The 14,329-nt window shown below is 44.1% G+C and overlaps 1 protein-coding gene across 5 annotated transcripts in view; it reads left to right on the forward strand.

Moving 5' to 3' along the window:
* atp8a2 (ATPase phospholipid transporting 8A2) overlaps positions 1-14,329 on the forward strand; it is a 56,600-nt gene that overhangs the window by 29,691 nt on the left and 12,580 nt on the right. For all 5 annotated transcript variants that reach the window (XM_079661572.1, XM_079661574.1, XM_079661573.1 and 2 more), the window contains 7 exons: positions 5,005-5,177; positions 9,419-9,602; positions 10,305-10,415; positions 12,039-12,113; positions 13,620-13,742; positions 14,101-14,179; positions 14,270-14,329. The exon at positions 14,270-14,329 is cut by the window's right edge and continues 2 nt beyond it. In XM_079661572.1, coding sequence (XP_079517698.1) covers positions 5,005-5,177; positions 9,419-9,602; positions 10,305-10,415; positions 12,039-12,113; positions 13,620-13,742; positions 14,101-14,179; positions 14,270-14,329 — 805 coding nt within the window. The remainder of the gene's footprint in view (positions 1-5,004; positions 5,178-9,418; positions 9,603-10,304; positions 10,416-12,038; positions 12,114-13,619; positions 13,743-14,100; positions 14,180-14,269) is intronic.

Below are 14,329 nucleotides of genomic sequence, written 5' to 3' on the forward strand. Positions count from 1 at the left end.
ACCACTGGAGCTGTGACGAGCGCCATCTGTCACCTTCATCACATGCCACACACACACTGAGCCCCGCCCCCTTTCGTTTTAGTCTAGTTTCCAGCTCCTAGTCTTATTGTGAACCTTGAAAAGCTGAGTACCCCAAATGTTTGCCTCTGAAACAGTCTCACACACACACACACACACACACACACACACACACACACACTGTTTACCCTAGATGCAGTGGCACGTGATCACCCTGATCATCTTGATAGTTCTGAATATACATTACATCCAACTTTCCCACAATCCCTCTCTCCCGTCTCGCTGCCCGCAGTACAACTCTTAAACAAACAACATCTCTCTTCTGCTCATTAATCATCTTTTTGCACGCACACACACACACACACACACACACACACACACACACACACACACACACACACACACACACTCACTGAAGCACATGCTCTGTTGCTCTGCCAAATTGCAATTCCTTATACGTTTTTCTTATACGAACATTTGTGTGTGTGTGTGTGTGTGTGTGTGTGTGTGTGTGTGTGTGTGTGTGTGTGTGTGTGTGTGTGTGTGTGTGTGTGTGTGTGTGTGTGTGTGTGTGTGTGTGTGTGTGTGTGTGTGTGTGTGTGTGTGTGTGTGTGTGTGTGTGTGTGTGTGTGTGTGTGTGTGTGTGTGTGTGTGTGTGTGTGTGTGTGTGTGTGTGTGTGTGTGTGTGTGTGTGTGTGTGTGTGTGTGTGTGTGTGTGTGTGTTGTGGATGTTTGCACAGATGCACAGTGTGATAATTAAACGGAGTATTAAATCTCAGTGGTGAGAGAATCTGCACTTCGGATATGAGCATGCCTTTCTCCTCACTCCGTCTCTTTTCCTCGAGTCTAGTTTTCAATCCTTTCCCTTTTGTTTGCATGCAGATCATTTCAATGTTTGCAAAGACATTTTTAGTGAGTTTACAAATGTGGTTTCATCTTTACACACAGATTATTCATCTGTTCACACAAATAATATGTAGACAAATCCACTTTCATACTTATTATTTCTCGCTTTTATCAGCTGTCCCTCGCTTAATGCTTTTTCAAATATTCTATGTACACTTGTCATGATGGTAGATTTAGCTCTCTGAATGTAAAGGATGGTCTGGGATGGATCAACATTTGGCTTTCCTTATCCTCCTTGTATGCATTCATATATATAGATAGATATCTGTATATGTGTGTGCGTGTGTGTGTTAGTAAAGTATGCAATAGAGAAGGTGACCTGTGATATCTCAAAGCGTCTCCATGCCCTTCCCATTGGCGATCCAAATATAAACCTGATAAGATTCCACGCAGAAGGGGCCTGTGAACATGGTTTACAAAGTGTGTGTGTGGTTTTCCGACCTCTTTCAGCTCAGATGCTTATGAAAAATAAACATTTAGTCTGGCACCCAAACGCTCGCTAATGAGTTCTGTCTTATTGCAAACGGTGCAATCAAAGAATTTAGCAAATTTTCCCCTCTAGCGTCTCCAGAAATAGCGGCTAATTTATCGTGAGAAAGAGAAAAGTTACACAGTAATGGAGTTCTTTTTTTTTTTTACTCATGTTTGTTCTCTTTGAGCACGTGTTAACAGATCGTAGCGGAGCTGGTTCATTTCATGTTGAGACCCTGCTCTTTCTCAGGAGGACGCTGTTGGGTCTGGACTTGCTGTACTTCAGTGAATGGCCGCCTGTTTGCTTTAACTAGTGTCTGTACCTTAGTTACCTTTTTGAATCTGCATTAGCTCCCTGCAGAATTAGCCTGGTTGTTATCCCAGGTTATCTTAAGCTCTGACTGGACCTGCTGTGACAAGCCACTGTGTTGCATTAGCACCTCACTGCTAGGCTGCTGAAGTATCTGCTTTCACGTGAGGATTAACCCGTGTGTGTGTGATGCTCTTCTAGTGCCCTTTATGATGCGAACATATCATGTGAATTTAGACATTTAGCAACTAATCTGTTATTCAATTCTTCTGCATCTACTCCCAATCATGCACCTTTGTATGCAGGTTTTGCAAGACTTTATGCATTAACACCCAAAAAGTAAATGTACTGAAGTACTTTGCTAAAGTACATTTTGAGGTACATGTATTTACATTTTCACCTTTTTTTGCTCCCGATCCGATTCCGATCATTTGATTTTGACAATTTGCCGATACCGATTTTTCCCGATCCGATCTTTATAAAATGCATTAAGAGAAAAAAAAGAAAAAAAGCATTCAAGTTGTCCCTTAAGGTTATTTTTTTATTTAAATTGGATATTCTATCCAACATGGATATAGCTTCTTTCTTTCACAGCAGCATTGGATCAGTTCAGTTGTGCAGCATTGGATCAAAACAAAATAAAGCTTTCAGTACTCGTTAGCTTACTGCTACAATTAGACACTGCGCCCACTCTGTTGCCAGATCTGAGAGAAATAAGCAGGTCTATGAAAACAAGCCCCAAAGAAGCAACACATACATGATGTTGTGTAATTTGAAACCAAACTAAGGCCTCAGGATGACTTTAAGACTTGAACATGGTCATTTTTGTTTTGTAACATTGAATAAAAAAAATAAAAAAATCCCGATCCCCGATTTTTTTCTCCCGATTCCGATCTTTTGAAAATCACGTGATCGGCTCTGATCCCCGATCACGTGATCGGATCGGGAAATCTCTACTCCTAATCCATTACATCTTAGCAGCAAATATTGTACTTTTTACTCATTACATTTATTTGAAAAGCTACTAGTTACTTTTGCAGGTTCATTTAATGAATACGACAATTAAATCCAGAATAAACTTGAACATACTATTATGGATGGAGATATCGGGCAATATACAAAGTAATCAATGTTATCGATTCCTTTTAACAGCTGCAACATTAATATGAAACGCACTTGAATGCATCACTCATACTCCAGTGATATAATATATGGCCACTTTGGATTTGGTACTTTTTGATGCCAATACTTTTGTACTTTTACTTTAGTAACATTTTGAATGCAGGACTTTTACTTGTAACTGAGTACCCCTACTCTCTGGTACTTTTACTTAAGTACTAGATCTGAGTATTTCTTCCACCACTGAACACCAACCGCCCCAAACGCTGTGTTTTTACACAATAATCTTTCACTTACATGCTGTTTACTTTGCATTACGCTGCTGAGGCTTTCTGTGTGTATCCCTCTGTGATGAAGTGAGGACAAGTAGGACTCAGCTTTGTCCCATTCTCATCTCCAACACTTGCACAACATGTACACACACAACCCCTGTGCACTTACATACAAACACACACATGTTTCTCCCTCTGTAAAAACACATGCACATCACACACACATAGTCACTTTGAGTTCCAGGACTCTGACAACCTGTAATCTCCTTTAATCCCTTCATTATGTTTTTGTTTTCCTTTCCCCCTGTTTGGGGAAAAAGGTGAATGCAAACAGGAATTCCGGCGCACAAAGAAAAACACACCGCCTCAGGCTGAGAAAACAAGAGCAGGGAACTTTTTTTTTTGTGTTGGGGAAGAGAGGAGGGATACTTGTGTGCATGTGAGCATCGCTATTTGGCAAGAAGAAGAGAGGCTGGTGTGTGTGTGTGTGTGTGTGTGTGTGTGTGTGTGTGTGTGTGTGTGTGTGTGTGTGTGTGTGTGTGTGTGTGTGTGTGTGTGTGTGTGTGTGTGTGTGTGTGTGTGTGTGTGTGTGTGTGTGTGTGTGTGTGTGTGTGTGTGTGTGTGTGTGTGTGTGTGTGTGTGTGTGTGTGTGTGTGTGTGTGTGTGTGTGTGTGTGTGTGTGTGTGTGTGTGTGTCATGCTGTCTCTCTGCGGGTCACTGACTCTCAGGTCCGACGGCCGCCAGTAACCCGCTGTGTACATTCTTCAAATCTCCAAATGTTTGTCCCTTCTGCGTCTCTGAATGTTTTGCTCTGTGTATCTGATGGCCTTGTGTTTAGTTGGATTGGCTTTGTTTCCACAAACAGCTCCTGTTATGGGGAATTTAGTTTTGCGTCAGTCCTTATTTATTATGCGTTTAAGCTGAATTCCACATGCTCACCAAACAAAGCTGTCCCCTGATGGACGGCAGATGAGCTGTTACAATAGTGTTTGACATTTGATGGATAGAGCATCTGTGTTGGAGTAGCTTTAACCTGGACTCACCTGGAGATCTCCTTAATGTTTAGCGCTCTTAGAAACATAAAGCCAGAGCTTAGATTTAAGTCCACTCTTTTCCCAGGTTTAATGGCGACCCCTATTTAAAGCTAAAAGTGTATTTCTTGTTGGAGAATCATCTGGACCACACAAGGCAGGGATGATACATATTGAACCATTTGAATGCTCCGTAACATTGGGGCCGTGGAAATCTTAATTTCAGCAATCAGGTGTGTGTGTGTGAGTGTGTGTTAACTTGTAGCGTGCCTGGTCCTCCACCTGGAATTCATTACAACTCCGGGGGATGTTTACTTTCTCCATTAATCCGTGTTCCTCTATTATCAAGAGCTGCCCCCAAACTACTGCCCTGCAGGCACGCTGGCATCTACACACACAGATATACATGATGCCTTTTAACCGCATCACAACATTAAACCTGCACATTTATCTGTTTCCCCCTATTGTGTGTGTGTGTCTTTGCATAATGTTCTGTAGTGTGTTGTAAAGACTTCACATTTGATGGTGGTGCCCTCAGGTCTTTTAAGCGTGTTGTGATAATGTCAAAAAACCTCTGTGAACTTTATACTGGCATTCTTCATTGTTTCGTGTATACAGAAGCGAATTCTTCCCCCAGATGAAAGCAGCTCGTGGAAGCATGAGCATATGTCTTCCATTTACCCGCCGTGATTCTGACCTTTCCTACTAATGTGTGTGTGTTTTTGATGTGTACTTTCACCGCTTTATGAGGCCGCAGTATCTGCAGGACCTGAACATGCACTCACTTTGAGGGATGTTGCCAGATTGAGTCATTTTCAGGGTCAACGAAAAGGAAGAACTCAAACCCCCCCCTCTGTGTTTCTTTGTCTCCTCGCAGGCGACCCGAGCCAAGCTGACCGCTCACTGCTCGTCCCTGGGCGACTCTCTGGGGAAGGAGAACGAGCTGGCGTTGATCATCGACGGCCAGACGCTGAAGTACGCTCTGTCCTTCGAGCTGCGCCAGGCCTTCCTCGACTTGGCGTTGTCCTGCAAGGCTGTCATCTGCTGCCGGTAGGGAAGACTCATCCATCACACACAGAGATTCACTTACATGAGCAAGCTTTGGTCATCCACAGGGGATATACACACATTTTGGAAGTCTGAATTCACACAAAATATACAATTCAGTGGTTTTTTTTAAAGGGGCCTTTTTACACTTTCCCTTTCCTGTAACTAAACAAAAATAGAGTCTGCAGGAAGTCTAGACAAAAGTCTGGAATTGTAATCCATTAAAGGGTCAGGCACCAGTTGTTGGATCAACATTTAGAGATACACAGGATGATTTATATGTGGAAAACCCCCTCTGTGCAGAGAAAATGTGCAGGCTCCAAGCAAATTAAACACTTTTAAAGCAGTATTTTAACATACAAAGTCTTTGCCACGCAGACCCTTGTTTGGTGTGTGTACCTGCGTGTGTGTGTGTGTGTGTGGGTCGTTGGTTGCACATGAAGGAGTACGATAAAAGCCTTTCCACTGCACAGCAGGACGAGAGTAACACACTGTATGGAAATGTCAAAGCAATGACTCACTAACGGGTGGCACCCCAGGAATGGGCACCGACACACACTCAGACACACACATTGTCATTATACTGTACATTTCCATTCATACAAAGTGCACTCTGTTCATTGAATGTTTACTGCGCGTTCCCTTTTTTGGTCATGTTCCACTCCGGCACCAGCTGTGATGTTTAACAAAAGACTTTCCACACGGCTTTTATGTGTGTGATCGTGCGCGTGTGTGCGGCCAGAAGGGAAGTCATTGATTCTCCCTTACATATCCAGGCCATATCCGGACTCAGTCTCTCAGGCCTTGTGAACAGCCACTTGCTTCCTTTCCTCTTTCCTTCCCTCCATCCCTACTCCCTCCTCCCTTTCGCTGAACTGCTTCATGCTGGGATCAAACGCCAATGTTTCCAGCTTGTGCAAAAGAGGCAAATGTAGGTATTCGCATGTAAAAGAGCGTACTTGAGATTATTATAATATCCTTAATCTTTATTAGGGTGCCTGAGGTTAGATTTTAATTTATTTGACATCCCACAATGCCTTGGGAGGTCCTGACCTGCACTTTGGGAACCAGCGCTGCAGGTGATTCCCAATGTAAGTGTGCCATAACACCGTTAATAAGGAGCCTGTGCATAATGAGCGTTAGCTTTAAGACTTAAAAGGATCGCACCTCCTGTATGTGTTGTTCCGACATTTGGGAATGTGTGTTTGTCTCGGGCGCACTCGTACGCTTGGCTTCCTGACTTCACTGTGCGCTTGTTTATAGGAGGATTTAGCGGCTGCTTATTTTCTGCTCAGTTCCACCGTGAAGAGCACTGGGAGCCTTTCATCTCTCCAACGCCACTTTACACAATCCCAGACTCTGTGAGCGGTGTTTAGAGCAAAGGTAGAGCGGCGGGGAGGCGGAGAGATAAAGAGAGATTTGTGGTCGGAGGCCAAGAGACTCAGGCAGACACACACTCTCACACACTCTCACACACTTTAGCAACAAAGGGCAGAGGTTGATCCCATCCTTCTGCAAGAATCTGCTGAGGTTTTCCCCTTTTGGCTCATGGGGGGAAGTGAGTGTGTTTGTGCGTGGGTGTAAATGTGTGTTTACGCACACGCCTATGTATGAATACTAAGCAGACCACCCAGCTCTGTGATTCCAGCTTGACCGGCACATGATCCTTCTTCCATATTCATAGAAGTGTGTGTGTGTGTGTGTGTGTGTGTGTGTGTGTGTGTGTGTGTGTGTGTGTGTGTGTGTGTGTGTGTGTGTGTGTGTGTGTGTGTGTGTGTGTGTGTGTGTGTGTGTGTGTGTGTGTGTGTGTGTGTGTGTGTGTGTGTGTGTGTGTGTGTGTGTGTGTGTGTGTGTGTGTGTGTGTGTGTGTGTGTGTGTGTGTGTGTGTGTGTGTGTGTGTGTGTGTGTGTGTGTGTGTGTGTAATTTGATTTTGTCATATCTTTATCAAAGCGCCTCGCTGCATTCTGTTTGCATGTGACTCTCCATGCAGCTGCACATTATTAGATTTTTGTAATATCATTATCTGAACACGGACGAACATGGCAGGGATTTAATGCAAGACTCTAGACACACACACACACACACACACACACAGTCACTCCTCTTTTTAGGAACCGTTTTGAAGTATTGTCCACACCAAAGCCCCGTGTTGATACTATCACTATCACCTAATACATCACTGAGGCTCAGGTAATTACTATAATCACTGAATTGTAATGTAAATATTTAACACCTGGATTTATGCTAATCTCTAGTAATGCAGCCAACAGGCAAATGGCCTACTGTAACTCAACATGACGTAACATTTATGAATGAAATACCTCATTTTATATACACTTTTAGCGTTTATCTCATACTACGCATACCGTAAGACTCTACAATTGCATGTCCTGTACTGTGGGAAATATAACTTGCTTTGTTATACAGGTGTAACCCCACTCCCAGTATCACATGTCTCCTCCTTTGTTGATATATGTGATTTCACAGCGCAGTGCAGGTAGTCAGAACAAGGCTCACTTAAGCTGTGTTCATGTGAGTGACAGAGAGTAGCAAAGCATGTTATGAAAGGTGAGCTGGAGCAATTCACGTATTTTTATCTCTTTTGAAAATCACTTTTAAACAGGATTGTATAAATGTCTTAGTAGGATGACAAAACGCACGGGGATCTGATCAAAAATTCAGAATTGCTACTTGTTAGGGAAATAATTGTCCTAGACTCCTAGATATGACGTGCATGACCAACCCTGACGTCTGTTATGTCCTTTAAGGAGGTAGGCTGCTTCAGCCATAATGTTGTTGTTCCCATTCTGTGACCGGGCAACCCTAGTTCACAGATGGTTTATTGTTGTGGGTGCACTGGGAAACTTCCTTCTTGGTGTTTGTGGACTCCAAGGTGTGAAATCTTCGAGGCCATAGGTATTGGACGCAAGTGACTCAGTGTTCCCAACTGTTTAGGCTATCTTCTCAAAATATGTTGATCACTCTCTGTGAAACCAGTTCAATGGGCTAACGAGAGAGCGGCGCTCCAGAATTGACGTGGCAACTCTACCGTGCAGTCAGAAACTCAGGCTCTTGGACTTGTGATGTGAATTCTCCGGCCGAAGCTCCTACAATAAACCATCAGTGTTTGACATCAAAGCTCCTGCTCTTCCCGTGTCTCCTTCGTGAGTCAGTGACTCCCACTACATTGCTACACAGAAGTTTCCCCCACACTACTAATAGAACTTGTGGTATTGTTTTCAAGGTCAAAAGATTCAAATGTGTTATTCTCATATTAAGCTACAGTGTAGAAATGGAAATGAAATTCTTCTGACCTGAGCTCCTCCAACAATGCAACAAAAGAAACTTATACAATCCCATATGATACAGAAACCATTTAAGGGTTAAAGTGGTTAGAAAAAATAGATTAAATCCTGAGGAAGACCATGTGATTAACAGCTCATGTTCTCACAGTGTATTCCATGGCAGCCGGTTGAAGAAAGTAATAATTGATGTGAAAACCACTTCCTAAACCTCCAAACAGCAAACCAACACACCAGAGGCCATGTGTTGGAGCCGTGTGTTCTCATATGTCTGCAGATGTTACACACGGCACCACAAAATGCAACACATACCCGCAGTACTTCAGCAAAATGCAACACCTCCCCGTCGTCTCTCAGTCCCCCCCCGAGGGAGACGTCTGTAATCCAGCCTCCCTGACTCCCTCATTGTCACCGAAGACACAGAACCGGTTATGAAAAGAGGGATCAGTGATACAGGTCAAGAGGGTGGAGTACCGCTGGAAGCTCCCTGAACACACACTCACACACACAACGCACCGCTGTACCACGTATAGAAACGAAGCTGTGTGTGCGTGTGCGTGTGCGTGTGCGTGTGCGTGTGCGTGTGTGTGTGTGTGATCTTTCTTTTTACGCGTTCAACAGTTTCCCACTTTTCAGGCTTTATTCTTCGTCTCTTAATTGCTGCCATTTTTGTTTTATTTCAAAATGTGTTTCTTGTTTTCCATTTTTCACAGTGTTCTTGTATTTGTACTGCTGTGCATGCCTATAATACACACACACACACACACACACACACACACACTTAAGCCCCCTTTTCAAGGATCCTTCTGAGGACAATCTGCCACCATTACCATCATCACATTTTGTATGTATAATGAATTGTATTTATAGTTCATTATATGTTAATCTAATGTACAATCAAGTATTCTGAATCTGTCCTTCTCTTCTCATTGTGTCCGCAGAGTGTCTCCGCTTCAGAAGTCAGAGATCGTGGACATGGTGAAGAAGCACGTGAAGGCGATCACGCTGGCGATAGGCGACGGTGCCAACGACGTGGGGATGATCCAGACGGCTCACGTTGGAGTCGGGATCAGCGGCAACGAGGGCATGCAGGCCACCAACTCCTCTGATTACTCCATAGCACAGGTGGGACGCAGACACAGCGTAGAGACATGCAGAGGACAGTCCTTCATGCTTCATTAGGCTCGTACAGATAGGTTACAGGCTTAATTTGAACGTAGATAATGGATTTTCGCTCGGTCCATGCACCCTAATCAAGTGTCTTATGAGTCCTGTCCTCATCATACTGATCTTTGACATCACTGCAGAGGGAAGCTTAATTAACTTAGGGGGTCACTCAAGTGTCATATTATCTAACAAGAACTCTTACAACTCTTACAATTAAGTCGATAAGAAATCTAAAGACATTTATGCTCCTAGTAATTTCAGGGAGTGTGCATTTGCTTCTTAATGCTAAGGTCTATTTAATGGTAGCATTTAATCAATTAAAAACGTATTTAAGATATTAATATACCATCTCTTTTCCCCGCAATTCTTACATGAATAGTATCTGTTATCTGTTATCTGTGTGACCCATAACACCAAGTTGATGAAACTAGCCAGAGGGTTCTCCTAATTACTGCTGAGTCTGTCTTTTCTGTCACTTTCGCTGTTTGGGTTGTTGATCTCTTAGCCTTTTGGCATCTTGCCTCCACTTGTCTCGTTACCACATTCTTAATGTTATCTCGGCTCCATTTCCAGACTAAATGTTCTTTTTTTTCCCTCTTTTTTTTGTCTTGTAATTATAGTAATTCATCTCTCTCTGCTCTCCTTTCCCCTGATTGGTAGTTCTGCTATCTAGAGAAGCTGCTATTGGTCCATGGGGCGTGGAGCTACAACCGTGTCACCAAGTGCATCCTCTACTGTTTCTACAAGAACGTGGTCCTATACATTATAGAGGTAACACACACACACACACACACACACACTCAGTTACATTAACAGAGACGTTCTGCAGCTGTTTGTCGACATGGCTGACAGTGATGGACGAGCTGCCCTCCTGGTGTCTGCTTTCTGTCTCTTTTGCACACACACACACAGAAAAAAAAACGTGTGTTTAGATCAGCAGCGATGAGACCTTGGGGGTGTGTGTGTGTGTGTGTGTGTGTGTGTGTGTGTGTGTCAGCTGTGCTCCACACCCCCTCCTCACCCTGTGTCTCACATTAAGGATGCCAGCAGGTGCAGGTCCTCATGGGAGACTACTGTCCCGCTCACACCACTACAGCGTGGGTGTGTGTGCCTGTGTGTGTGCCTGTGTGTGTGTGTGTGTGTGTGCGTGCCTGTGTGTGTGCCTGTGTATGTGTGTGCCTGTGTATGTGTATGCCTGTGTTTCTGTGTTTCTGTGTTTCCATGATTATCTCACATGATTGGCTCCCTGCGGGGCGCTGTGGGCCAAAGGTTAGAGACTGTCTCTGTCCACTTAGTGGAGACAGAATAAGGGGGATGGGGGGGTGTGTGTGTGTGTGTGTTTTTGTGTATCTGACCTCACCCCTGGGCTGTATGCTGCACTGTATGCCCGAGGAATGCCACAACTCCCAGCAGCGGCTGTGTGTGTGTGTGTGTGTGTGTGTGTGTGTGTGTGTGTGTGTGTGTGTGTGTGTGTGTGTGTGTGTGTGTGTGTGTGTGTGTGTGTGTGTGTGTGTGTGTGTGTGTGTGTGTGTGTGTGTGTGTGTGTGTGTGTGTGTGTGTGTGTGTGTGTGTGTGTGTGTGTGTGTGTGTGTGTGTGTGTGTGTGTGTGTGTGTGTGTCATGGCGTTAATGAAGTTCTCCCCTGAGCCAGTCATATTTAAAGGCTGTGATTTCAGTAAATTATCTTCTATAAAATCAGGAAGAGGTTTCAGAGCCAGCCACAACCTGCAGGAGGAATGCTTTTACTACTTGAGTTTAATGGAGGTACAGGAAGTGCAACTGCTATAATTTATATTTAAAAACCAATGCAACACAGCCAGAAGAATCATTATGCTTTGGATTAATTACAGCAAACAAACGGGACAACCGTCTCGTGTACATAGTGCTGTTTATTGCTCTTATGTTTCATAAAACTATGACCACAATTCCCATAACTGCTTTCTGAAGGATGGGCTTACTTTTTTCGTTAACTAAAGATGTATTTACTTTGTTCCTGTTTTTAACCAGGAAGAAAACACTACAATTACACTACAATAAATACCAACACATAAAGACATTTTACAAAGAGTACTATTGACTTAAATGCAACAGAAATCAACCATTGTTTGGAACTGATTTAAAAAAGTTGACCTATGATACACTTTGATTTACATTTCATGATCTTACCTTCTGAACGACTGAAACGTCATTAAAGTGACAGACACCGTTGGGATTCCTGGTTTCCTCTGACGCTATAAAGTACAAAATGTTCCTCGTGTGAACCTCTCATTTTGTAAACAGAGGCACACATTTGGCCATGTCCTGCTGCTGTTTCCACTATCAGTACCTCCCTAAGGCAGATGTACCTCCGCCATTGTCCCTCTCATCCCCTCTCATCCCTCTCTTTGTGTCCCAGCTCTGGTTCGCCTTTGTGAACGGGTTCTCCGGACAGATCCTTTTTGAGCGCTGGTGTATAGGCCTCTACAACGTGGTGAGTACCCGCCCTAACTCTTTTCCATTCCTCCACTCAGTCTCTCCCCCTCCCTGTTCACCTTAAGTGTGTCTTTCGCTCTCTTGCTATCTCAACATCAATCTCTCTCCACGTTGTCTCTTAATCTCAGCCAGAAATGTTTGTTTGCATGCAGAGTTTTTTCTGTTTTAGTGCCAGCTGTTAGTGAATACGTCCGACTGTCTGCAAATACCTTCAGGCTTTATGGAATTCCTTTTAAAGAGGCCCTATTATTCTCATTCAGGTTCATATCAGTTGGTGTTTCTCAATGTCGAGGACGCTTCCTTGGTAGGACATGTCTTCCGAGTCACTTCCTTCAGAAGCTAGGCAAGAATCCTTCCTGGCATTCGGAAAACAAAGAGTGGAACAGGCGAGCAAGTGCGTCATATGAGAGGCCCCGCCTTCAATTTTCCGCCACAGATTTTGGGAAATTGGTCTTTGCGCAAAGCATTGTGGGGATTTTAAGACCGCGGAGGATACACATGAGCGAAATTTCTCGCTACGGCGGGACCCCGATGGCGTAGCATCCTTGAAATAGTGGCTCTGGAGCAGCCTTCCTTGACATTGAGAAACACCCAGTATGTAGTGTCTCTACATGTCTCCATGCTTTGAAGTGGACCTATCATGCTATATTTGAATAATATAGTGTAGGACCATACCTATATAAGGCATATTTATACTTTTTATTTTTCAAAATACCAAACAGATCATGCATTTTAGCCATTCTTCATTTCGCTCAATTTAACACTGTCTTTGCATCATGGGCTGATTCTGTGAGAACAGCACCATCTACAGGCCTGGCATATGTACTACAGCGTCTCCAGCGCTTTCCAACGGCAATGTCCGTGGCTGTCTCCTCCTGATTGGTGGAGTTGGCCCAATAGCCGTAGCGCCACTTCTGTGACGTCATAGAAGTGTTCAAATCTGGATCAGTCTGGATCAGATCCGTTGCAGCCCCTTTTTAAGAGATTTGGGTATGGAGGAAAATAGAGAGCGTTGTGTTTTCTGACACTTGGTGAGTTCCCTGGAACCCCGGGGACACATATTCATGTATACAAGACGTACAAAAGTGCATTTTGCATGATAGGTCACCTTTAATGTTCAAAAAGCTCTTTATTGTTCTCATACTGTCTGTGCTGCAGCACCTCTTTTCACCCTCTGTCTGAAACCAGAGCCCAGTCTGCTCTGATTGGTTAGCTGGCCGGCTCTGTTGTGATTGGTCAACCGCTTAGAGATGTCTCGCCCCTTAACCTATCACGTACAATGTGTTGAAAGGCTAGCCAATAGAAGTGGTACATAGCGATTTAATGGAAGTAAACAAAGGAGTCGTATGGAGGAGTTTCAGGAACGTTGGGATTCTTAGCCTTTGCAGATCACTTAACTGCAAATAATTACATATAACCCAAAATCATAATAGGGCCTCTTTAATGCCACTGCTGATTGTCAATGTGTGTTTTAATGTCTGTGTGTGTTTGTTGTGTGTTGCAGATATTTACCGCACTGCCCCCGTTCACTCTGGGAATATTTGACCGGCCGTGCAGCCAACAGAACATGCTCCGCTTCCCGCAGCTCTACCGAATCACCCAGAATGCTGAGGGCTTCAACACCAAGGTAGGTACACGCGCACACACACCTCACCTCTGCCTTCGACTCGTCCTGCCTTGCGGGCCCTGTGGGATTGACGGGTGATGCCTACTGTTTGTTTGGGACGCCGGCGAGTAAACAAGAGTGGCATAGGGGACTGGGATGTTTCCATGGCAACGCCTAATGAGAGTCATAGGAATAATGAAGTCTTTCATTTTGGACGGTACACTAGCAACCCAACCTACTGTATGTGTGGGAGTGTGTGTGGAGGGCACTTCTGATGGCAGGAACACAGTGGAAGGTGTGTGTGGGGGCATATATGTGCTTTGGCATTACTCTCTACTGACTTGTTTCACTTTCCCTCCCCTCTCTTTCTGTCTCTCAGGTGTTCTGGGGGACTTGTATCAATGCACTGATTCATTCAATTATTCTCTTTTGGTTTCCTCTCAAAATGTTAGAGCATGGTAAGAAACACGCCTGAGTAACTCGTGCAAATGCCCATAATTCTGGCTGGTTTCACTTTGTCATGAGGTGTGTGTGTGTGTTTCCCACAGACGCCCCGTTCAGCAGCGGTCAGGGAAATGACTACCTATTTGTTGGAAATATGGTGTACA

Source organism: Notothenia rossii (genome assembly GCF_949606895.1).
Source record: "Notothenia rossii genome assembly, chromosome: 12".
NCBI lineage: Eukaryota > Metazoa > Chordata > Actinopteri > Perciformes > Nototheniidae > Notothenia > Notothenia rossii.